Below are 25016 nucleotides of genomic sequence, written 5' to 3'. Positions count from 1 at the left end.
CATGAAGAACAACCAAAGCTGCACAGGAACTGCTCAAGGTGAAGCACAGCTACTAAAGCAAGTTAAAAGACAAGGATGAGTTCATGTTGCTCCTGGCTTCAGTTGGGAAAAAGAGAAGGGAGCATTTTATTTCCCCCTATAGACACATTACCCAATTGAAAGGGAAGCTGGGTTCCCTGTTCAATTTCATTTCCAGGCAAAGCTGCATCTTTGTGACACGTTTGTTCTGGCTTTGCTGTGTTCCCATCTGTGCTCAAGATCAGTGTGGGGTGCAGGAGAAGGAACAAGTGTGTAAAAAGCTCAGCTCCTTCATCGGGGAGTAAGGGAGGATTGTGGCACCACCTGGCTTGGCAGAAGATGAATTGGACTCAGCTGAGTCAGGCTCAGTAGAGAGAAGTAAATTAGAAGCCCTTCCCTTTTCCTTTAGAGGGAAGAGTCTTAGCAGAGAAGGGAGTTAAGCATAACAGCAACAAGATGAAATGTGTGTTTGGTGGGAAGGCTGATGGATGAAGGTTGCAGCACAGAACAGAAACTAACTACTGAAGCTACCTCAGCAGCAAGTGGCAAGGTAGGGTCCAGGTTACAATGAGTGGTCCTGTGTTGAATGTCCTGCGTGTGTGTTTTAGGTGTTTGTGCTTGATCTTTGAAGGCACATTGCAGATTGGGTTGTGCTTCCAGTGGCAGCTGTTTCAGTGCAGGGTGACTTGGCTCCCTCATTTTGGATTAGCTCAGAGTAAAGCACAATTTTGTTACAGTGAAGCTGGTTTGACATCTGTGACTGCTTTCAGTATCTGCTCACCAATATCTTCAGCAGCAGCTGCTCCCTGTGGAACAGGCTTTGGCAAAGACTGAGTGGCTCATATACTTGGCTTGTGAGGGATCTTTTACTCTGTCCTAGTGAGGATCCCTTCTTAGCAAAGAACTTACTCCCTCTCTGCATGCTAACAGCATTACAGAGACTGTTTTATGCCAGTTTTGCCTGTCCCTTTTGTCCAAGTAAAATAGGTTGTTGTGGTGATGAGTTTTCTTTTCTAAGAGAAAGTAAAATATCAGAGTTGTACTTTTCCCTTTGAGCACATGTCTGATGAAGGGAAAGGAGGCTGCACTAGACAGGGATGTCCTGCTACCCTGCTGCATGTGGAGTTTCCTTGGGCCCTTGGAGAAACCTGCTGCATCGCTCTGCATTGGCTGAAGCAGCAGCTCCCCCTGGTGTACACACACCCCAGGAGAGCCAGCTCTGCTTTACAGCTTTCTCAACAGAAACTGCCCAGAGGCTGGCTAGCAGGGCAGCTTGCTGCAGTTTGTCTCTATCCTGGAGAATGCTGTTCTGAGTGGGAGTGCCTGGAGGGGTTCCCCTGCCCCAGCCTGCCAGGACCACAAAGACACCGGCCCCATGCAGTATGGTGAGGAAGCCTCAGCCAGGAGAGTATCAACTTTCCTGATGCAGAGGGTGCAGGAAGGGAGCTTTTCTCTTTCATACTGTACTGTACTCTCTTTCATACTGGTCTTTGCTGTCGTCAAGTGTCAGGTGTTTGGTTTTTAAGTGAGGAATGGAGATGGCTCCTCCAAATGTCAGGCCCCTGTTCTGACTCAGACTGTCTTGCACTGGCACTCCCAGGGATGCTTGCTGTCACCCAGGCTGCTGATGCTTGATTTCTGGGTTTTCAGATGCAGGCTCATGCTCTCAATAACCAGACAGTCAGAAGCCTTGAAGGGATTGTGCCAACTTTTATTTTATTATCTGTTTGTTTGCTTTGTTTTTTTTAATGGGATTTGGGGAAGGGAAGGAGATGTGCAAGGGAGAGCTGATTGTTGCAAAAGGGGATGCTTTGGATGTATACTGGTAAAGATATTCTTGTCTGACTGGAAATGACTGGAGCACTAAAGCATGATAAACAGGATGCTGCCTCAGTGGACGTGCTTGCTTTATGGGATTTTAGGTTTTACGGTCTGCTTTGTAGTTTATTTTAGGTACAAATGAAAAAAGTGTATTTTAGTGTCTATATATGTATTTGTATACACACACATTTTGTATCCTTACATCTCTGTTCCTAAAGGCTTCAAGTCTCAAGGGCCATCCGTGCATATACATTACAAAAAGAGATGCCAGTTAACTGAGACAAGGCTTTCCTTCCTGGCTGTGTGGTAAATAAGTGGGCAAGATGTCTTTAACTGAAATCTTGCAAGTGTGCAGAGAGAAGGGGTCAGCCAAGCACCAAACAGTGGCCCTGCATTGCCCTGTCCCTGGCTGTTCCCTGCAGAGGTGGCATCCAGCTGCCAGTGCTGTCCTGGGGATTTGGGGAGCTCCCTCCTGGGGGACTTGGAGGGGCAGACTGAAACACACTTGGTTCTGCTGTCCATGGGTCTGGCACCCCATGTGCTGGAGCTCCTGTTTTCCCATGGGGCTTCCAGTAGACTGTTTTGGTTTCTTTACCAAGAGGGAGGAGGTTTGGTGGGCGAGAGGGGGAGGGATTTGGGAGGGGAAAGACAGTCAAAATTCACCATACGATAGTTAGACAAATCTTCATAGAGGTCCGTCTGCCTGCTAGCTGTTTGCTCTCTCTCACTCTCTTGCTTCCTCTCACGTTTACTCATTCTCTGCAGGACGTACGCTGTTGTAGGGCTAAAGATCTCCTTTTGTCAGGCTAAGGTCAAGTCCCTGGTTGGCAGAGGGCAGCCCTTCATACAGGCCTGTCCACGGCGTACTGGCAAGGGCTCAGATTGGAAGCTGCCGTCTGCACCGCTGGGTAGGTGAAGTTGGTGTGCTGCTTGGCCTTCAGCCGCAGGCTGGCCAGGCTGGAGTTGCATGTGTCCCTGTACATGTAGGGGCTGGCTGTTGAGGCGTAAGGACAGGCACTGGATGAGACAGCGGAGTTGAGGCTTGGGCTGTTCAGGTTGTTGATGTTTCCCAGGTTGTTAAGGCTGGAGGCTGGTACTCCGGTCACTGCAGAAGGGACCATGGATGAAGGCATGGTCATTGAGGCAATGGAGCTGGGTGGGGAGAACATGGGCTGGGAGGAGAGGGGACTGACATTCATAGAGTTGAAGAAAGGGAAACTCTTAGCCGAGAGTGGGCTGGTGGCAAGCCCCTTGGTGGCCCAGTTGTTGTAGGAATAGCTGGAATACATGTCATCATAAGGTTGCATCAGTCCATTGAACTGGGCTCCAAAGCTGTTCTTGCACAGTTCAGCCTGTTGGTTCCTCTCCCGTTTCCTCCATTTAGCTCTGCGGTTTTTGAACCAGACCTGTGAGAGAGTGAGAGAGAAGGGAGGGGATGGGAGTTGCTCTGGGCTGTCCCTGGAATGGGCCTTGCCCCTCCCTCTTTGCCCAGCAAAGTAAGAGCTGTTGAAGGGCTGGGGATGCTCCCAGGGAGGCTGAGCATCAGGAATGAGTTGCAGAAAGATGTCTAGGCTGTAGGGTCATCTCCCAGCAAGAATTGCCACCTAGACCAAAACCTAACCACTACCACTTTACAATACGCAGAATAACCAACCTCACTCAACAAATGGATGCCCTTTACATGGGGAAAAGTAAGGAAAATACTTGCTGTATTTCCAAATTATGACAGCACAGGAGGAGGGGTTGGAATTGTGTGACTTAGGAGCAAAGTATTGGAGGCATGTGGTTGAGAGTTGCTGAGTGGAGGAAATAAACTCTTGTTTTGACTTCACCTCAGGACCGGCTTGGGGTGGGATGTTAGAGGTCTGTCTTCTAACAGGAAAATCTGTTACTGTTGGAGAAACTCAAATAACATAACTTCCTAGAGCATAGAAGCTGCTAGAAGGCTATTCATCATGCTGCTAACTCGTATTTCTAGCAGTGGAAAGAAGCTCTCATTCCAGCTGGAGTCCTGCCATGCTATGCCTGTGACTGAACAGCGGTTTGGGAGCCCCAGAGTGTGCCCTTCAGCAAATCTAAGGCTGGGGGACAATGGCGCTTGGGTGTGCCAGGCTGGGGCAGCTGGCTGGTGGGGCTGTGCAGGGCAGAGCCTGGACTTTGCATCCCCCAGTGTTACTGCAATATGGCACTGGATAAGGCAGGCACCACCAGCACTGCATATGTGCTTGTGGTGTTTTCAAGACAGGGAAATTTTCTAGAGCCTCTAATTCCTTCCCTGGTTTGGGGACAGCTTGATAGCTTGTATCACAGCCTGTTTTCTCCCCACAAGCTCAGATTGAAGAAGGTGGGAGGGCTGCAGTCCTACCCGGACTCGTGCCTCTGTCAGGTTGGTCCAGACTGCAATCTCCTCCCTGGTGCTCATGTCTGGGTAGCGGTTTCTCTGGAAAGTGGCTTCCAGCTCCTGGAGCTGTTGGCTGGTGAAATGTGTCCTCTGCCTCCGCTGCTTCTTCTTAAGTGAGCCGTCCTCAGGGTTGGAGTCATCTGTCTGGTTTTGCTGGGACTTCTCGGTGTCTGTGTGAGAAACAAAAAGATGGGAAAGAGCCTCTGAGTTAACTTGGGGGGGCTTGGATGCATTTGGGGAATTTGTGCTTGGTGGTCCCACTCTGCTGTGGTGACCACCAGTTTCAGCTGCATCCACAGGAGTGGTTCCATCTCCCTCCCTCACCCTTGCCAACAGGGCATCCACCTTGCACTGAAACCAGTATCCCATTAGTACAGCACAGCTTGTCCTTGTTTAACTGCTGTAATGGATGTCAACTTCCAAGTGACTGCATTTTGATTTTCCAAGCTTCCAATCTTTGATTTTCATGTGTCACACTTAAGATGGATGATAGTGGCAGAATTTACCCAGGGCAGCAATTTCCTACTCTGCTTAAATTTCTCTGCATAAGGCGTCCACTGGAAAAACTGAATGAGAATTGTTATTTATGACACAGCAAAAGATCCAGTAGCTTTTTTTGTAGCAAAGTGATAGGGAAAGGCAAATTGTCAATGAGAGCAAGTTCAGACTCTTCAAAATTTGTGTTGTCGGGTTTAGTTAATTTATCCTTCTACTTCTTCCCTTCTTACTCCTCTACCTTCTTAAGTGCACAGATTTTTTTTTTTTTTGAAGTAGTAAAAGACCTCTCTTAGAACTCACCATGAAGTAGTCCAGCATCTCTCTGTCCTTGTGCCCTCACCTTCCTCCTCACTCAAAAACCCCTTGCCTAGAGTCAGCATCTTTAATTTTGTTGCCCCTTAAGTGAACATCTTGAAGCTTTCCAGTGTTCACTCTGGTATCTAAATAACTATCCCTGTGCCACAGGGGTTTTTGATACTCTGCAAACATGGGTAGAATGCAAATATAAGTATATTCCATCATAAAAAGAACATGTCGCGTTTGAGTCACTCGGGCAGTCTAGAGAGCCCAACCACGGGGAAGAAAACTAAAACTTGTGTTTAAAAAAAAATAAAAATCTGCTGGGGACTAAGACAAGTCACCACAGAAGAAAATTATTCCAGTGAAAATAATCTCTGATGTTTCCCTCTTCGGCTGATCTAGAAGCAAGATGAAGCAGTTCCAACTGAAAATCAGGTTTTCAGCAGGGAGGGGAGATGTTCTTACACAGTGGGAAATACTCAGCTGAGCTAAGTAGAAATTACTGCGAACAATAGCTAAACTGTTGCATTTGGGAGAAGAACCTTTAAAATATCCTGGCATCACTGTACTGAGATTCAGATTAAGAGGATTTTTTGTTTGGTTTTAGTTATTTAGGTGGAAGCTATCTTAAAAAGCTTCCAAGTCCAGGAAAATCCCAACATGGACAGTATCTTGTACAGCACTTTAAAAAGCAGGGAGGCAAGAAAACAGTAACCTGAATATAGCTGAGAGAGAAGTGTTCTTCCAGTCAGGTGGGTCTACTCCGAAAAAAATAAGTCCCATACAAGCTAAATCAAAAAAGAGAGCCTAGACAGAGGCTGAAAAGCATCTGTGCTCTGACAGAGAAAGGACTGCTGCAGGGCAGTGCTGTACCCACCAGCAGGTGCTTTAATGGAGCCTGATCCTGGGAGGCAAGCCCTGTGCCAAGAACCTGGTGCCACTACCCCATTTCCTTGGCAGCACGTTAGCTCAGAAACCTCTCCCTGTTATTCCTGAGAAAATCCTCTTTGCAGATGTCTTCCTCTGGAGGAGTGATGCTGGAGCTGTGGAGAGCATTTGCAGGAGAGATGCTCCCTCTTCACAGAGGGAAGCCTGGGTGTGGTCAGAAAAGGTTTGTTCGTATGGGTTGTTGCCTGAAGCAACACAGAGTTCCCACAGACTCCCTTCCTGCTGCCTCTCTTTCTGGGACAAGTTTAGTGCTATCCACCAGCAGGAAAGCTAACACAAGGAGAGCTATCTGGCTGTTGAGGGAGAGGTCTCCACTGTGCATTGGCTCTCAACAGCAGGACACAAGCTGGTTGTGCTGACCAGGAAGGTACCAACACCAGGACCAGCTCATTTTTCCATCCAGGTTGTACCAGCACGAGAACTTTTGCAGCGCACTCCTGAAACAGAAGAAGCCATAGGACCTGGACAGTGGAGCGGTAGGACCTGGTACTCTCCTTGATCCCATGAACATCCTCACGTGGGGATCCCATGTTCAGCAGAACTCTTGGGATCATGTTCTTAATGTGGAATTTTTTTTATAGTGGTTCTTTTCAAAGGGATAAATCACATTTCTCTAGCTCAGTGCTCTAAGACAGTGTTGGAAGAAGGAGTTTCCTGTATTATCCATCTCTAAAACAGATTAAAAGGGGAGTGATACCACCATGTCTGAGCTTGTTATTAGGAATGGCTCAGTACAGATGAAGGGAAAACATTTGGTTTGTTTGATCATCTGATAAGTCTGGGTTAATAAAGAGCCTGAAGCACACAGGGGATATGTTCACACAGGAGCCCCTGACAAATGTGGACTTCCTAAGGGGCGGCTGTCAAGCAGGAGGCTGTGCCCTAATCAGGAGCTCCTGCTCAGGACTGCCCTTCTTCACATGGGAAGAAACTATACCAAGAGGGAAGGAAAATGCACCAAAGGCACCACTACTTGATGGGCTGCATCTGGCTGGAAGAGCTCTCCAAGCATCTTGCTTTGGTACATATCTTCTCCATACCTTCTGGTGTAGAACTTTCCATGAACCTTATGAAATCTTAGGAGATGTGGGAATTCTGACTCTGAGACTAGAAAAATCTCTGCAGCTACAGGTTCCTCTTATTGTTCTCTCTGTTTCCACACCTGCTACTGGTGGTTCTTCCTGATCATTACTTACAGGAACTGTTATCTCTGTTTCTGCTTCTTCCCCAGGCAGGGGAAAAGTGCCCTCTGGAAACGGCAGAGTTTGGGCATTGCAGCAAGGACCAGAAGTTCAGCAGTACAGGGAAACAAGGAACCCTACAGGAAGAACATGTGGATCCCCCAAGCCCACACTGAGGAACAGAATTTGGGGAGATGCAAGGCAGTCCCTTGCCTGCTACCTTGTTTTCCTGTGCTGTCTGATCAAACCTAACAGGAGGGTATGTCACAAACCACTCCAAACCACCAGAGAACACTTGGGATCTCTGAAAGCCACGCCCAGACAAGCAAAGTTTGCACTCTCTTCCTCAGGATTTCTTACTCTCTGAATGAAGGCTGCAGAGTCAATAAGGGAGGAGGGAGAGTGCTCTCTTGAGAACAAGCAAGACGTGCCCCTCCTGGGCAGCCCTTGGTAGTGCACTCTGCTCCACCTGGCACAGGTGACATGTGACTGCCATTGGTCTCTCTGGAGTGAAGTCATGAGCTGCCAGCCTCGGCATACAGGTAGCACTGGAAAACACCCACCTCCCAGAAACATTTTATTTCTAGATCATGTAAGACAGTGAGGAGCGATGCAGCCAGGCACCCAGCATTTATTGTCAACCCAAAATAGGTTGTGGAATATATCTCATGCACGTTCGCCCACTCAATGAAATGACTGCAGTCATAGCTGGAATTAGCAGCTCATGCCTAATGGAAAAAAAATTCAGCTCCTAAATTGGCAGTTCTGCAACGTGCCAGGGTGGGCTCAAATGGGAAGGCCTCCTGACGAGGAGCCACGGAGCTTGGGGATGCACCCAACTAAGGTACGTGTGCAATGGGAATTCAGCGGCTGGATTCTCTGACCATAGTTGTCCTAGTTTAACTCCCTTCATGACACTTCAGGGGATTTTAATCTGCATCATTCTGCTTATTAGCTTTTGCATGCAGGTGAGCCTGGAGGCTTTACATGGGCAGCAGGAGGCTTGTCCCCAGCCCTTGCCTTCCCTCATGCTGGCACCAGCAAGGACAGCTTTGCACTGGTCTGCCACATCCAAAGCAATGAGGAATGAGGTGGTCACAGGGCAGATGCAAAATCCAGGGGAAACCTGAGCATTTGGTAGCCGGTTTCTGAGCAGGTGTGCATGGTGATGTTTCTTCAGAGCCTGATAAAGAATGTGGTTGTTATGGGAGTGAATAGTCAGAGGCACGTCCCTGGGACAGGAGCAACCTGCTGCCCACCACAGAGCCTTCCAGAGGCACAGGTGAACAGCCTCATTCAACTAAAGTTGAGGCAAGACACAACTTCTTATTGCATGAACTTGAAAAGTCCAGCCCAAGGTTAACCTGTTGCATGGGCAGTTGTAAGCTAAGCAATTTAAATAGAGTTGGGTTTTTTGTTTGGTTTTGGATTGTTGTGTTTGTGGTTTGTTTTGTTTCTAAACAAGAGCAGTTTATTACTAGGTGTACCCTTCTGTGCCTTGGATGGGATTTCTTGTGTCACAGAGCTCTCCTGCTCTGGGATCCAGTCTAGGTGAATACAATAAAATCTCAGTTGAGAGATGACCTGGCTTGCCTGATTCCTGCTTGCTGTGGGCTATGCCTTCTGCCAGAGGTGGCTTTCTGCAGCTGGGCCAGGCACCCCCCTATAGCCAGGACAGTGTTGTCACTGCAATATGTGCCCCTGTTCCTTCCTCCTGCTCACTTGGATGGCTGTGCTGGCTTGCAGTGTGAGTGCTCAGTGTGTCCCCAGGAGCACCACAGTCAGCTCCTGCAAGCCACTGGCCACCTGGATTCACTTGCAAGGATGGGTGGAGACTTCTGTCACATACTGAGCTTTGCACTCACCGCTGTGGTCCTGCCCTTTGCAGCTGTGCTCGTGTTGAGGGGTCCCAGAGTCTGAGAGAGACAAGGCTGGGCTGCGAGCCTCTGCATCTGCCAGCAGGTTGAAATCCATGAGGCAGGAATGGATGGCAGAGGAGGAGGAATCTGAAAAAGCAGCAGGCACAGGGTGATTTAGGGAGATGAATTTGTGCTTGTGACCTCTCCCACCCGCTCCAGGAAGGGCTTGCCAACCCTTGAGGAAAGGTCTAGGAAAAACAAAGGATCCCTGCGTGATCCTTGGACCCCTTTGAGTTTCCTGGCTGGAAAATGGACATGCCAGACTTTATGCTGAGCTTCCCCATAAATCAAAGATCATCTAGTGACACTTCTATTTGCAGCCTTCAGAGAAAGAGCCTCCAATTTATAGGTGACATTCAGACTGAAATAGCAACGCTAGGAGTATGCTGTGTAACGGAGATCTGAGGAAGTGGTTCTGGGGCAGCCAAGGGCTGTTAGCACCTTCCCCAGACATCCCGCCTCTCCTATCCTCCTTGTCCAGCTTTCCTCCTCTTTCTCCCTCACTTCTCCACAAACCAGTCAAGCACAAATAAACCTCAATGCAGGAAGGCAGTCCAGGGATGGCTAATGCAGACATACATGCATACACACTCCAAAAGAAGAGAACTCCTGTCCACGGCACTGATAGGAAGGTGCTTCTGCCCAGACCTTGGGGCAGGGCAGTGCACACAGATTTCTTTCGGGTACACAAGGACCTCTTTGGCCTGAATTAACATGGGAATCGCATTACACACCCTTGAGTGCCTGCCTGCAGGAGCAACTCGCTTCTAGCCTTAGGTCATCTTGGCCAACGGCTGATTGTGTCCCCTCAAGCAACTATTCTGGAAGATGAATGCTGAAAGAATCCCAGCCGGGAAGCTGGTGGTGCTGCTCCCTGCATGTGCAGGCACCACTGGGAATCCTTGACCACTTTTTTCCATGCTTGTCTGTCCCAGGATCAAATATTCTCATTATGCTTTTACTCAGGACCCCTGTGCCCTCCTGTATCTCCCAGAAGAGCCCAGCTGAAAGTACTGCTCTGTTGTGGACCATTTCGGAAGGTCATGAAGAGTCAGCTGTGAAACAGTAGGTGCTACAAGCCCAGCCACATCACCTTGGAAAGGCAAGTTGGCCCTCTATTAGCTCTTAAATCTCCAGTTTTGGCTCCTGATCCTGCTACAGGCAGTACAATGTATTGTAACTGGTGCAGGTGTAATGGTTTCTGAGGGCTGGACTGCTTCAAGTGGACCATAGCAACTCCTGACACTCCGGTCACCCCAGCTAATCTCTCACCTGCCCAACTAGGGAGCCTGTCACTCTAAAAACATAACAGCAGCTGATGCAGCAGGCTGGGATCTGGGACCGCGGGGTTTAGGGGGGGTTTGGACCCAGTGTTTGGATTTCCAGACTGCAGATGGGGGACAGCTGGGAAGACTGGATTCTAGCGAGTTAAGGATTGCCCAGCCCCTCAAATTTGTGAGTGCCAGGGACAGGGCCTGCTGAATGCAGTATTTTGTCTGGACTGTGCTAGCATTTAGACATGTAAACAAGCGATTAATCACATAGCTGTTGCACCTCCTTTGGAGGTGGATGACAGTGACTAAGAATGTATTTTCAGAGCTGTCTAAAACCTCCTGTCAATTTCAGCAGGGCTGCCACCAGGGCCCCTGGCAAGGCTCGGCCCCATACCTGCAGCATGCTTCCCAGGCTGTGGTGAGAGTGCAGGGAGCCACTTCAAAAGGTTATATGCCTGATTTCTGTAGCAGATCTTGCTCACAAAACCCCCAGCAGCTTTCCTTGCTCTCTAGTCCTCCTTCAGCTCTCTCCTTTGCCTAACCTCCATCCCCAGTCTTTCCTGGGAGCTGACAGATCTGCCTCAACACTGGCCTCAGTCAGTGCTTGCTGAAAGCAGCGTCTAACAAAGAGACCTGGTGCTGGTTTCCCTGACCTTTGCCTTGCTCTGGGTTTCTCCTCTCCTGTGGGAGAGAAGTGACAGGGACTCCATCTTTGCCATGAGGCTGGTTTCCATTTCTCCCTCAAGGCAAGCCTGACCTTTGATGTCCGCAGACTGCATAAGCTCCTGGCAGCAGCAGGGCACAGCCCTGTTGCTTTTTTGCCATGTGTATGTACATGAAGTGATGTGACAGGGGCTGTGTTATCTTTAATACCTTTGCATGGAGTAGGGGGAGTCCATCTGCTGCTGATATTGCCATGGCTTTTAGCATTACTCTCAGAATTATGCAGAAACGCGCAGTGAATTAATTCCATGGATTAAGTCTTGATTAAGATGTGTGTCACTTTGCTGTCTCAGAATTTATTAAGAGCCCTTCTTGAGGAGGTGGCAGATGGAATTTCTGCCCAATGTTTGTAGATGATAATTTCCCCTCTTCTACAGCCATTTGCATATGATTGCATCTGTCAAGCACAATTTCCTCTCTTCTAGGGCTTGACTCTACTGGACCAGATTTAAGGAGGAATTCGTACTCCTGCCTTGCTGTAACTGAAGGACAGTGTCCCTCTGTGCAGGGTCCTGTTTGCTTTGAGACTCTTTTTGCACATCTTGTATTGCTTTAATCTATGTAAACTAGGGCAGAGATGGTAAAATCAGGATGGTAAGATTTTACAGCTGGTTCCATAGGTGTAAATGACAACACAAGATACAAATCTCAGGGGAACTTAGTATTGAAAAATTCATGCCCCATCCTGAACCACACAAGAGCAGTGGTCACGAGGTTGATCCAAGCTGCTGGGCACAACTTAGCATGCTTGGCCTGCCTCAGAGATGCAGTTGGCACTGACATTAAAACTAGGTTTAAAGTGTGGCCCGTATTCGAGTTGAAAATGGGACTTGTGGCTCAGAACAAGTTTGATTTTTTGAACTGAATGTAAAACTAGGAGGATTTCAGAGAGGAGATTTTGTATGTATATATGTAATTACATACCTATGTTATGTGCCCTATGTAGTGGCATCAAGGTAGGCTGCTCACAGGTCACAAAGAAACAAAAGCAAAGGGAGGGAGACCCACTCAGCACAGTTATGGAGGACCACAGGAAAAGTCTGCAGTGGTACTGAGCTCATGTGCTGTCCCAAATATATTTACCCAAAAGCAACCCCACACCACTGACACAAAAGGCTGTAGGTATTATTCTAGATTATATAGCCCTTTTGGATTTAATTAAAGGAGCTTTCTTCTATGTTTGCTAGATTTCACTGTAGGCAGAGACATTAAGAAAGTCAACGTTAAACCTTCATGGCATTTCTACTAAGTTGTTTGCCTGATCTCAGGGAGTTACTGAAATTGGCACCTCAAAAATGTCTTTAGACAAAATCAAATTTATCACTTTCATCTGAGTCTTCAATCTTTCTTTTAACATAAAAGCACAGTTTCTTTAGGGACAGCTCCTGCACTAGCACCATGCAGTCAGGCTTGTTCAGAGGATTCCTTTTTGTAAAACTAGCCCCAGCTCCTTGCTTGCTCCAGCACCTGTAACTCCTTCTATTGATGTATGTAATTGCTCCCAAGAGAAATGTTCCCAAATCTGTAACAAACACACCCTTCTTCCAGTCACTACCTGTGTGCCTTCTCTCCCTGGCTTCTGTGTGACAGTGCCAGCAGCTGCCTCTGCAGGTCCCTCCAGCCAGACAAGGAGCTGCTGTCCTGGCCCCACAGAGGCTGTGGAGGGCAGAAGGAAGAGAGCAGCTCTAAGTCCAGCTTTTTTCTCCTTTCAAATTCACCCCTTTTTTATTTCTGTGTCAGGGCCATTGGGGCAGAAAGAGGAGGAGACTTCTACACAGGGAGGGCAACTTTGTTTATCCAAAAAGAGCAAGCAAGGGTCCCAATGACCTCTCTCCTGGTTCTCAGTAACACACTGCTCCATCACCCAGGGAGCAAAGATGCCTCTGCTTGTTTTTTTTGGAGGGGTGGGAAGGAAACATAAAGGCTGACTGTAAGCCAAGTCAGGCTAATTATAGTGATGGCTTTTGTGATGTGGGTGTTGCCTGCTGAGAGCTGCCTTCAGATTGACAACTGTGTGTGCTGCTCAACTCCCAGTGCTAGTCAGGGAGCAGGCTACCTGCTGGACCCACTTTGGCAGATTGATCTGCAGAGGAAAAAGCTGTTTCTTGGGCTGTTTTGATGTCACTTGGCTTCCCATGGGCATGAAGGGTTGCTTCAGCAGGGACCTGATACTTGGGGTCCCTAGATAGCTGCACATGGACCAATGACAACCCACAGGTGGTTGCAGGGAAGCCCAGCTAGCTGGGCCCTCTCAAGCAGATCAGCAGAACCCCACAGACCTGTGCCTCCAGCCAGGGCCACAGTAGCTACAGCCTCTGGTTCAGGATTATACCTCAGGCTGAAAGGTGCTCTGCAATGAGATGACAGGGTTGTGTCTTTTTTCCATCCCCTGAGGTGAACATATGTTACACTATATGTCTTGGGGTCAGAGCTGTCTCCTCCTGCTTCATTGATCCCGGAAGTCAAACATATAGGAGTAACTAGATTCTCAATGGAGTCTGGCTGATTGCTTCATTCCTCTCATGCTTGCGTTCCCTGTATGCTGACTTACTTTAGCAGAGATAAACATTTGGGACTCTATTTGACTACATTTTCAGGAAGGTGATATGCCTCTGTATCTCAATCCCCAGGAGCCAAGGTGGAGTGGCCCCTGCCTCTTCCTCTGTCCCATGTCAAAGGGGAAGCTGAGGCTGTGCCTATCCCCTCCTGGAAGAGTGTATTTTTTTTTCTCTGCATCCATGCCTTTTTTTGGGGTATGGTGCCATCAGAGTGCCTGCAGGCTGGGATTTCAGGTACCTCAGCCTGCATGGCTCATGAATCACATGGCAATCTGAAAGTCAGGCTGGCTGAGTGCTGCCTGCAAAGGGCTCTTCCCTGCAGCTAGAAAGCAAAAAAGACAGATGCAAGACAAGAGTTAATCTTTGTTCCCTTAAGACTATAGAAATACAACTATGGAGAGATCAGGATCACCCACTGCTAAACATCTCCATGCAGCTTTAAGTCTCTAATCTTAATGGAATTGCAGCAGGAACCTAGAGCAACCATTAATCACTGGAAGATAAACAGCAGCAGCCAACTGGTGACCCAGAGCACAGAGCTATTACTGGGCAGGAGAGCAAGTTGCCTGCCTCCAAAAACTTTGGGCTGTGCACAGCCATGGGCTGCCTGACCAGCACTTCCAGGTGCACACTCACAAATGGATCTTTGACCTCCAGCAAGGGCTGAGTCACAGGTTATAATAAACTTTTTTATTGATTTAAACCTTGCAGTTGGGCACTAACCCCTGAGTTCCAGCACTGGGTGATTTTGTAGTGGTCCATGCCGCTTTGAAGCCTGGAATGTGGTTTGGGGTTTGTTTCCTCCCATCAGTAAGAATTGCCAAAGCTCACTGGGGCACTTGGTATCTTATTGCTGTCAGAGCAAGTTGTCTTGGTTGGCTGGCACTTCCCTGCATGCCGGGTGGGCTGCAAGAGCATTGCCAACAATGCATAGTGCCATTCTAACTGCAGCAGCCTGGACCCTTGCTGCCAGGTTCCTGCCTGCAGCCGGTGGCACAGGCCACCTTTCTGAAGGAGGGTTTCCAAGCTCTTTCCACCCTCTTCTCTTTTTGTGTGTGGCTCCATAGAGACATTCCCAGAAATGTGGGGTGGGGAGAGGATGGGGAAATAAGGTGCTGTTGCTGACTTGGCTTAGGATGTAGGTAAATTCACTGGGCTGCTCTGGGACTCCATCCTTCATCTTGGAAATTATATTAATAACCCTATCTGAGCTGGTAGAGGCAATGAAGTAAAATTCCTCTAAGTGCTTCTGGATCCTCAGATAAGAGGTGCTACAGAAATGCCCAGCCTTATTGAACGCTGCCTAATGTATTCCCTGGGGCCTGGCAGCAGCCTGCAAGGTGAGAGCAAGCTGCTCCTTCCCTCCGCTTCTACAGGAGCCTCCAGCTGTGGAAGAGGGTGGTGGTGAAAATGTCTGCTCTGGGCAACAGAGGGTTAATATATTGCCTGTATTGCAGAGTATTATCACAATGGAAATGTCCCAAGGATTAACAGCTCCATACCCATGTCCACAGCAAAAAAAAAAAAGCCCACAATGGAATGTGTCCTGTTCGCTTATTTGATGGGCTGCACCGTGCTGGGGAAGTGCCCTGATTTAACTATGCCCTGCACATAACACATTGTCCTCCCTGGCAGGTGTGTTGGTGGCCCCTGGACTAGTGCAGGCCCCACTGAGCTGAAGTCTGGGGATCTGCAGAGACAGGGAAACATGCTTAGGCTTGGCTTAAAATAAGCTATTTGCATTAGTATCTTTGGACTCCTGTGCTGCCCCTAGCCTACCTTGTTGATTTTTGAAATGGTGCTCAAAACTTGGAAACAAACTGCTAACCCTAACAGAAGGAAAGCCCTCCCAGAGGTTCTGCAAAGTTGTTTGTTTTTTTCCTCCTAAACTAAATGTTTGTGCTTCCTGTGCTCCTGTAGCATTGCAGGCAGGTCTTGCTGTGTCCGGCTGGGTTTCTGGTATCCCTTAAACGCCCTGTCTCAGTGGGGCTTCGGCACCTTGTCTCCATCAGTCATGAATGGGATTTTCTGACAGGCTATGCAGTTATATTAATAAAGCTGTGCTTTGTTATGGCTTATTTTGTTTGTTAGGCATCTGGAACAAAATAAATCAGCAAAAGCTCAATTTTGCCTGAACAAATTGTGATTACGCAAAGTTGCTGGCACGGTTGAGGCTCCACGATGCAGGAGTGCTGAGAGTGTCAGTAAGGGGAAAGAAAAGTCCTTCAGATAAGTTAATCCCTTCGCTTAAGGGAAGGGAGAAAAGAGACCAATTTCAGTAAGAAACTCTGCCTTGGAGAATCTTGCAGCCAAAACAAACAAACAAAAAAGAGTAGTGCTGGAATTATCCTGGCCTGGACATACCATCCCTGCCTGCTCCTGCAGCCCAGGCAGGCTGGCTTCAAAGTGACTTGTGCCAGTACTGCAGGAGTGAGAAATAGCTGCACAGCCCTATCGCACAAGAGGCTGTGCTCTCCCGTTGCAACGCAAGCTGAGCAGAAGTGGAGCAAGCGGTGAGGGGAGACAGCTGCACCCCAGGATCCTGGGAAGGAGTGCAGGCAGCCTGCCTGCAGCTTGGGTCTGGGCACGCGCTGCTCACATAGCAGCAGAGGGCAACAGGGTCTGGCATCAGCAGATCAGTACGCATGGCTGTATTTATTTGGGCAATTGTATGAATTTGACTAATTATTCCAGCAGTCAAAGGAAACTGGCCTGATTACTGTGGGGGCTGCACTCACAGCAGCGTGATGGGGTCATTTGTGTATCTCTGTGGCCACAAAGTTGGCACATTTTAGGGAGGCTCAGATAGCAAGATCAAGGACTGGAGCTATACAGCTCCAGCTGCTGTGGTGAGTTTTGTATGCAGATGGAGGACAGCGGATGACTCAGACATTACTGAACATGTAAATGATTCTTACAACTAGTAAACAAGCTCAAGAAAGCCCCTAATCAAGCAGGTGATGCAGGGGGGTGAAGGTTAGGAAGGCTCCTGCCATGCCATCGGCACGTCACACCCTTACGGATGGCCAGCCTCAGTGCACTGTAGAGGTAGCTATGTCCACCATCCGTCAGCACTTCTGCTAGAAAGCCCTTCTGGAGAAGTACAACTTGATCATAAACATTTGTTCTGTGACAAAAGCTGGCAAACCCATCAGCGAGAAAGACGGTTTTCTTTTTGGGGGGAGGAGGGGAGTAGTGCTGAGTCATTGTTTTAAAACAACCCCATGGAGCTCAGAGGACTGCAAAGGGAAAAGCAGGGACTGATAAAGGTGTTGTGATGGCCCCACAAGCCACCATAACCAACGAACATCTTTGCTGATTAAGGCAATGAGAGCCCAGAAGTGCTGGCTCGCTCCAGGGGATCGTTGTCTCCCAGTGCAAACCCATAATGCCAGGGGAGCTGATGTCTGCTGCCCTTGGCTGTAAAGTTTCCTGATTATTTGTATTTTTTTTTTTTCCCTAAGCAATTTATATTTAAATCATTTTTTAAAGCTCTCTGGCAGAAAAACCCTTGCAGGACACCGGCTGCTGTGAATAAAGCAAGCAGATGATCTCAGCCGGCAGTATCCCTCCCCTCTTTCTCGGGATACTGTGGCTGGTAGGGCTGGGGCAGGGGGAGGCTTGGCTCCAGGAGAGATGCTGGAGCTTGCTTCCCCTTCTCCACCTTTATGGACCTTGCAACATGCCCTGAAGGTCAGCCTGTTTACCCAGACATTGTTTGAAGGAGACCGAGGGTAGTGATTAGTCCTCCTCACAGCAAACACTGCTGGGTCCTATCCTGAAACATTTTGCAAGCAGCCTGTGCTGGCAGGATCAGGCCCACAGATCGCTGGGTTATCACACTTGCCCATAGCGAGCGGTTAAATTGTGCATGAAAGGACAACGAGGAGGAACGGTGGGTGGGTGGGCGGGGGAGGCTGGCAGCCCTCCGTCCCTGCAGCCTCTTGCCCAGGTGCCCCCCTCGGGCTGCGACAAGCTGCCTCATGTGCCTAAATTTGTGAGCACAACAGATGCTGCAAGCAGAACAAGAGGTTTGAATTTCAGGATCCTGCAAGGCGCTGTGCTGCCTAAGGACCGCATAGAAAGGCGCTTTTTTTTTTTTTTTTTTTTTTTTCCCCCCCCTCTCCCTAGGTCCTTAGTTTTTCCATCTGCTAAAGGCTGCATCCCGTGGTAGCCCTGGGAGGTACGCATTTTGGGTGGGTAGGAAAGCAAGCTGCAGAGCCCTAATTACTCATCCAGCCTGGCCCTCGGGCAATCCCATCAAAGCGGTTCAGAGAGAAAAAGGCTCAGAGAAGAAAGTGAGCTGGCTCAAAACGCTGCCGCGTGGGTCACACCACCTCCCTTCCACGGCCCGGCCAGCCTGCCTGCTCTAGGGACAGAGACCTTTAGACCCAGAAACACCTCTACCTCCCCCAAGCCCCTGTGACAACCTGCCAGCAAACCCCGCTTGCAGCTCCAGGGCAGCAGAAACAGCCTCCCTGGGCTCCCACTGTGGCCTGGGATTAGGGGCAGATCTCAACTCAAGCACTGAGGTTTTTAAACGTCATTTTTAAAACCCACCCAACACAAATTAAGCTGCAAAACTCTTTTAAATAGGACGTGTATCATTAATAACTTCAGAATTTTTCCCTGGTTAGGTATGGATTTGCAACCAAACTGGCTTTATGGCTCAATTAATTTAGCATAAATATTTAGATTTTATTTTTTAATCATCCTGGTACATGCAGTCTTCTGGAAAGTCTTAATTATGTTTGGAGGAAATCTTCCATGAATTTACTTTAAAAAATAACCCTGCAATAAGTGCACATAAAAACCCCAACAAATTCCAACTTGTAGAACTGGGAGTTGGGATATTGTGGCACCAAAAATAAAACCATTGGAACAAAAAGGGAATTTCATGTGGTTTTCATTGTCAAGTCTAAGCTCAGAAACAAACAGGAAATAAAAATGGCTAAAACAAAAGAGATTTCTTTTAAAGTGTGTTCAAATCTGAGCGGGGAGCTGCTTTATTTGGGAGGGATTCTCTGTTTATTTGTTTTTCAGAAAAAAAAGAGTAAATAAAAATGTCTACACACAGACAAGTCAATTTGATTTAGAGTTAAATCCTCATGCTTCTTGCTGGTCATTTATAATAAGCTTTTTAAAGAAAATCAGACTTGCATAAATGGCAGCACTGGAAGGGAGAGAAAGGGTGATAATGGGGGGATGCTTCTGCTTGAAATGAGGCTGGGGGGAAGAAGGAACAAAGAGTAAGAGAAGCAAAATTAGTGAATACTCTGGTCATTTGTTTTATTTAATCTTGGTACTTTTCAGTTTTTCCAGGCAGCTCTGCAGGCACTGAGCCTTCCATCCCATGCCATCCCACTAAAGCTCCCCAAGTAGCAAATAAATTATAGAGTAGTCTGCATGATGAGGGCTATAGGTAGAGTGGCATATATGCTACATCCTGCAAACAAAAATGTTTAAGATCTCAGATTTGAGATTGTGGAACTTGTTTGATGGGGTTTACAAACAGGCACCTCATTCACCGTAGGTCTGATGGTGATTTTGAGTGGTTAATTTAATGTAGGCTGGACTCAGCTCCCCACATCAGCTAAGATACCCAGCTGCTATAGCCCCATTAATGCATCTCTGAACACTTCAAACAGTTGAAAAATCAGATGGACAAAATTATTAACAGCTTCTGCAAATTCAGCTCTGGTTTTCCTCCTCTTTTGCATTAGTTAACAGGGTGTAAATCTGTATTTCCTGGTGGAGCTGTGGTTTGGGAGATAGCGTCAAGATTGAGGAGGGTCAAGGGACAGACGCTGTCTTTCTGGCTGAGACCAAGTAATTGTGCCAGAGCTCAGTTTCTCCTCTGCGCAACAGGGATATTTCCCTTTGTGCTAAAGCATCTAGAGATCTGCCTATAGAAAGGCTAGCAGATCCCAAGGAGAGACATCATTAAGGTGCTGCTCATCAGAAATGAGAGCTCTAATCTTGAACCCTGCAAATCAGCAGGAAATTTCCTGTTCAGTGTGCAGAGGATTGGCCCTCTTCCCAAATCTGCTGGGCAATAACTCCAACAGTGGGAAGAGAAGAAGTGGACCTCCCTTGCTCACTCACCATCTCTTTTTAAAGCCTGATAATAACAGAAACACTTCTCAGCTTCTGTCCAGCTAGATCTCCTAGTTCCTTCCTGAAAACAACTTTTAATATTAAATGGTTGCTGAAAACCAGCAGAACCATCACTAACCATCCCGCAGGAATTTGCAGCTCTGGTCAGGCTGCTGTACCTGCCCTCCTCCAGGGTCAGAGGCAGACGAGGATTTCAAGCAAATCCTTTCCCACAGAAGCAACCTCCTCTGCACTAAATCACAGAATCTTAGGGGTTGGAAGGGACCTCGAAAGATCATCTAGTCCAGCCCTGGTCCCTTACGCTGCCGAGCCTCCAGGAAAAGCCTTTAGACTCCCTTAAATGCCCCAAGGAAGCCCAGAGCTAATAACCAGCTTCATTCAATTCCCAGTCACATTATTATCCAATCTGCCAGAAGCATTAATATTCAGAGGTGAGGTGGGAGGAGGGCAGGGGTGCTAGCGAGGGGAAGCAGCACACAAAGAGGAGGAAGGAAAGTGCGGCAAGGCGGGCTGGCCTCAGAAATCCTCTTTCTCCAGCCGTCTGAAACCCCAGCCCATTTCAGACGGGTGTTGACAAGAGAGGGTTTTTCCTACAGCCTCAGCACTAAGTTTGATGCCAGTTGGTGGAGGCTGTCCCCTGCCAACAGCAAATGCCTGGGCTTGGCACAGCCTGATGCCCCCAGCAAGAGGGGGAGCTTTGCCCCGTCTGGCATCAGGCCCTAAGTAAATAGCAATCTCCCATTTTCAAACAGCCAGATAATCACTGAGCCTGCTCGGAGGCACCACAGCCTCCTGTTTCTGAGCCCACCCCCTCCGAAGCCCTGTGGTCTCATCCCACTGCCTTCCTGACACAGGGTGCACAGTGTGAAACCACCAGTTCTCTCCATCTGGGACTTCATTCCCAGCCCAGGTACGTCCCCTGTCCCCAGAGCTGGGACACGTGTGCCAGGTCACGAGACAGACCTCATGGCCTCCGCTCATCTCATCTTCCTTTTGGAGCAGTCTCCCGTATCAGGTTTCTGGCTTTTTCTTTTTGGCAGACTCCAAAGTCAGCCTCACCTCTCAATCTCAAGGTTTTGGGTAGCATCTGTCAGAGAGAGAAGATGCCACTCTTTTTTTGCTGACTCCCCCATAAGTTACATTAACCAACACTTTTGCAATCCTGTCAAAATTTGCAGATCTATTAATTGCCTGAATTAAGCCCTTATAGAAATGTAATAGATACTAAGTGAAGCTTGCAATGGTCTCTCTGCCAGAAAGAAAAATATTGGGTTTTAAACCAATGCCTTGGATAGGAGACAACTCAATTATGGAAATATAGGTGGGCTTTCATGAGGGGAGCCTGAGTTGCAGGTCTGAGGCCACTTGCGCAATCCCAGTAACAGCAGGAAAAACACTGTCCTCGCCCAGACTCCTCTCCAGGCTGCCGCAGAAAGACATCTCCCCATGACAGCTCCCTGTAAGGAGTACCAGGCATGGTATGACCGTTTGCTAATGAAAATCAAACCCTGCTCCACTTCTGGAGACATTTGTGGAGACTGAAAGCAGCCACCATGCTCTGCTGGTCCCTCAGGAGCCAGCAGGCAGCCCTTTGTCCCTCACAGCAAGACACCATTGAAGCCTGTACAAACACCCATCCCTCCAGATCAGCAACAGGCCAAGGGGCTGGAGAGAGTTGAGGAAGCCAGGGAGACACTGATTCCATGACCAAAATGGTGATCCTTTCCCTGCCTTTGAAAGATGGAACAGGAGTAACTCTCCTGAAAGGCACCCTCCTAAGCTGTTGCTTTTAGCATCTCCCAAAATTGCAGAGCAGATGAAGCCATTTCGTCCCTAGCATCCTCCAGGCCATGGGCCAGGCATGGACGACCTACTTGTCTGGGAGATACCAAATCCCTCTCTTTGCCTTCAGCACTAATCTCCACTTAGGAAGTGCATGGATTTAGAACCCATGGGTTGCGAGGCAGCCTCCTGCTAAGGCGAGGGAACAGAGAGGCAGGCGAGGGACTGGTTTTTATTCCTGCATAGCCAGCTCAAAGCATCAGCTGGGTGCGGTGGCTGGGGGCTCACACCCGGGCCCTGCCAGGCCCCCCGGTCCTGCAGCAGCATGTCCCTCTAAGGCTGCCAGTGCAGAGACGAGCTCTCTATCCCATAATTTGGCAGGCCAGGCGGAAAAGGTGTGCGGAACTCCGGAAGCTCCAGCCGGGGGACTGCTGCTCCGGACTGCCCAGCGTCGGCGGGGAGGAGGGCTGCACCGACCCCCGACAGTGCCTCTGCAGGGCCTCGGTGCTGCTGGGGGTCGGCCAACCCCCTCCCCGCCAAACCCCTCAGCTGTCCAGCCGCGGGGGCGCCGGGAGAGGGGCCGACAGGTGTGCCCCGTTCGGCGGCACCGAGCCCGCCGCCCCCCCTCCCCAGCCCGCTCCAGCAGCTGCGGCTGAGCGCGGGCGTCAGCTCCCGCCGCGGCCGCCCTCCCTCGCCAGAGCCGTGGCGAACATGTCCCCGTCCCCAGCTCCGAGAAGGGGGACGGGGAGAAGGACAAGGGGGTGCCGCGCTGGCGGGCTAGCCCTTCCCCCGGGGCCGCACTCGTTGAGCGGGGAATAGCCGGGGAAGCGGGAGGTACCAGGCTCCGTCGGGTGCCCCACTCCGTTGGCCGGATTTCCCAGGCACCCGGCGGGACGGAGTGGGGCCGATTTGTACCGTGCCCTCGGCGCCGGGGAGGCGGCGGGGACCGTGCAAGTGCCCGGAGGCCGAACAGCTGGCTCTGCCCGCAGCCTCCCGGCGCCGGGCGGCCCCGCTTCGCCGCGGCGGCTCGGAGCTCACGACACAGCCACCGCGAGGGTCGCCGCTCCCCCCGCACCTCCGCTAGGTGTGTTATTCCCGGTCGGGTCCCCGGGAACCCCGGCCGCCGAGGCGCAGCAGCGTCCCGGGACTGGTTCGCCCCGTCCGCGGGGATCGGCTCGGCCTCTCCCGGGCGCTGCAGGGAGGTCGGCTCTGCTGTAAACAGGAGCCAGCCCGTTACATAAATATCATTTATCCAACTGTCCAAAAGCCGTCGGGCTGCCTTCCTCTTCCCCAGCGATGTCTCTCCGCCTCTGTTCCCTGCGCCCTTCTCCCCCGGACCCTGTAGACAGCTGAGCCGCAGCCCGCAGCGCCGTTATTTACAGCAAGCCCCGAGTAATTTAAACAGCCCCTTCCCCGCTCGTCAGAGTGGAAAATGACTAAGTTTAGCAACTGTGAGAGACTCAGGCAGCGCTGGCCGGGAGGGGCCCGCAGCGGCCCCGAGGGGGCGGCCGGGGCTGCGGCGCCCCTGCGACGACGGGCAGGGGCCGTCGGGCCCTGCGAGGGCAAAGTGGGGAATGCGCCGCACCCCGCCGCCGAGAGGGCTGAGATCCCAGCAGCGGTCCCCGGACCCCTTCTGGACGGCATGGCCCGATCTGTCCGCTCTCCTCCTGTCCCTGGCTGTGGCCCCTTGCCTCGAGAGAGGCGGCGGAGCGGGGGCCCCGGGCAGCAGCGGGATTGCCCCCGCGCGGACCCGCCTCGCCAGGGATGCTCTTGCCCCGCGCCAGCGCCGGAACGGCTTCGGGCTGTCGGCGCCGCATGCCCGGGCTGGCGCCGAAGGGCTCATGAGAAAAGGAGGGGAAAACCCCACCCGGAGGACCGGGGACGAAAGGGGACTTACAGCGCCTCCAGATGCGGGCTCGGCTGGGCTGCCTTAATCCTGCGAGAGGGGCAAAGCTGGCCCCCGGCCCGCGGCCCGGGCTGCTCGGCCACTGTCAGAAAGTAAATCCCCCCGGCTCCCCGGGCACTCTGCGCCTCGCTGCTGGCCTGGGGCTGACGGGGAGGGCGGAGGCGGAGGGCGCCGGCCGACTGCCTCCCATTCACCCTGGCCATTCACTTTATGGCGGCGGCCGGCGCCCCCCGCCAGCTGCACCGGGCGCCCCGCTCCCGCCCGCCCCATTCCAGCTGCGCGCCCGCCGCCGCCCGCCCCGTCCAGCACCGCCCGCCCTGGCCCCGCCCCGTGCCTGCAACGACCAATCGCTGCGCGCCTCATTTGCATTCCGCCGCACCCCGGCCCCGGGATTCGCCGAGGAGGGAGGCAGGCCCCGCCCCCGCCGCGCTGGCCCCGCCCCCGAGGCGCTGCTCCCGTCCCGCCGCAGCGGGGCCGCCGCCCGGGCCGCGCCGGGGAAGGCGAGCGGCGGGCAGGCGAGGGGCATCTCCCTTGCTCTGCAGGCCCCGAGGGCACACAGAGGGTGTCTGTGTATATATTTGTACACTTATGGCTTGTTACCGCTGCTGTTATCGCTGCCGTTGTCTGCGTGTGTTGTTCACTGCTTGGCGACCCAGTACCCTCGGGCCCGTGCTGAGCATCCGCTCCGCTCAGTACTGGCGCGGCCACCCTGTTCGGACTTTACCGCTAGAGCCACCAGCCAGGCGGAGTTTTCTTTGAGGAGCCAAGTCAGTAAGTCGGCTACTGGAAGCGGTCCCCTGCACGATGAAGCAGCAGTTGCAAAGGATGCTAATTACGGCTAATTAACGTGCGGACTGTTCCGGCTCTCGGCGGTACCGAGAAGGGCTTCTCTGGCAATATCGTGCCGCTTCTCCCGGGACATCACGGGGGCTGTCGGCTGTGCGGGAAACACCGCGCTCCCGCCCGCTGATGGCTGTCGGAGAACCCAAACACAGCTTGTAGCTCAGGCTCCAGCCTAAGCCTTCCGCTCCCACCGAAGCTAATGGCGAAATCCCGGCGCAGTGGTGCAGGGCGCAATCCCTCTCTGAAATGTCCCCAGGTGCTCCGCCCCGGTACAGCAAGCTTTGGCCGTGTTAGCACACGCGTTTTGCTCCAAGCAGACAGGTCCCCTCGATCCCTGAGAGGTTTGCAGGGCTTGGGCTCACGGTCTCCATCCTGCCCCAGGATGCCGGAGCCCAGGACAGAGGTTTGTCCCTGCCGGACTCTTACGGAGCTCGATGCGTGGATTCCATGGTCTGATTTTCTTGAGGTCATTTCCATGTCAACCTCCTTTTCGATTTATGATACCAAAGGTCACCCTCAAACTCTTCCACTGACATATTGTAAAGATTAGGAAATAATGTTGTGAGAATAGAAGTGGATTTAACCCTGGGTGATTTACAAGCCCTATTTAGGGAGATTGGTAAATGTAGAACAGCATATAGATGTGTATGAGAAGACAAATGCACACGAAGAAGCACAGGATGGAGGGGGAGTTTAAATAGACCTGGGCATTATGGATTACAGTTCA

General features: G+C 50.8%; 1 protein-coding gene across 1 annotated transcript; it reads right to left on the bottom strand.

Annotated features, from left to right (window-relative positions):
* Positions 1–1727: 1727 nt before the first annotated feature.
* Positions 1728–23635, bottom strand: PITX3 (paired like homeodomain 3). Its single transcript, XM_051617828.1, has 4 exons — positions 23438–23635; positions 9033–9173; positions 4205–4410; positions 1728–3245 (listed from the first exon to the last, which is right to left on the bottom strand). The coding sequence occupies exons 2-4, from the start codon at positions 9139–9141 to the stop codon at positions 2682–2684; spliced, it is 879 nt and encodes a 292-aa protein (XP_051473788.1). The 5' UTR covers positions 9142–9173; positions 23438–23635; the 3' UTR covers positions 1728–2681.
* Between the last annotated feature and the right edge of the window lie 1381 nt (positions 23636–25016).

Source organism: Apus apus, chromosome 4 (assembly GCF_020740795.1).
Source record: "Apus apus isolate bApuApu2 chromosome 4, bApuApu2.pri.cur, whole genome shotgun sequence".
Classification (NCBI taxonomy): domain Eukaryota; kingdom Metazoa; phylum Chordata; class Aves; order Apodiformes; family Apodidae; genus Apus; species Apus apus.
This window is presented reverse-complemented; position numbering and strand designations above follow the sequence as displayed.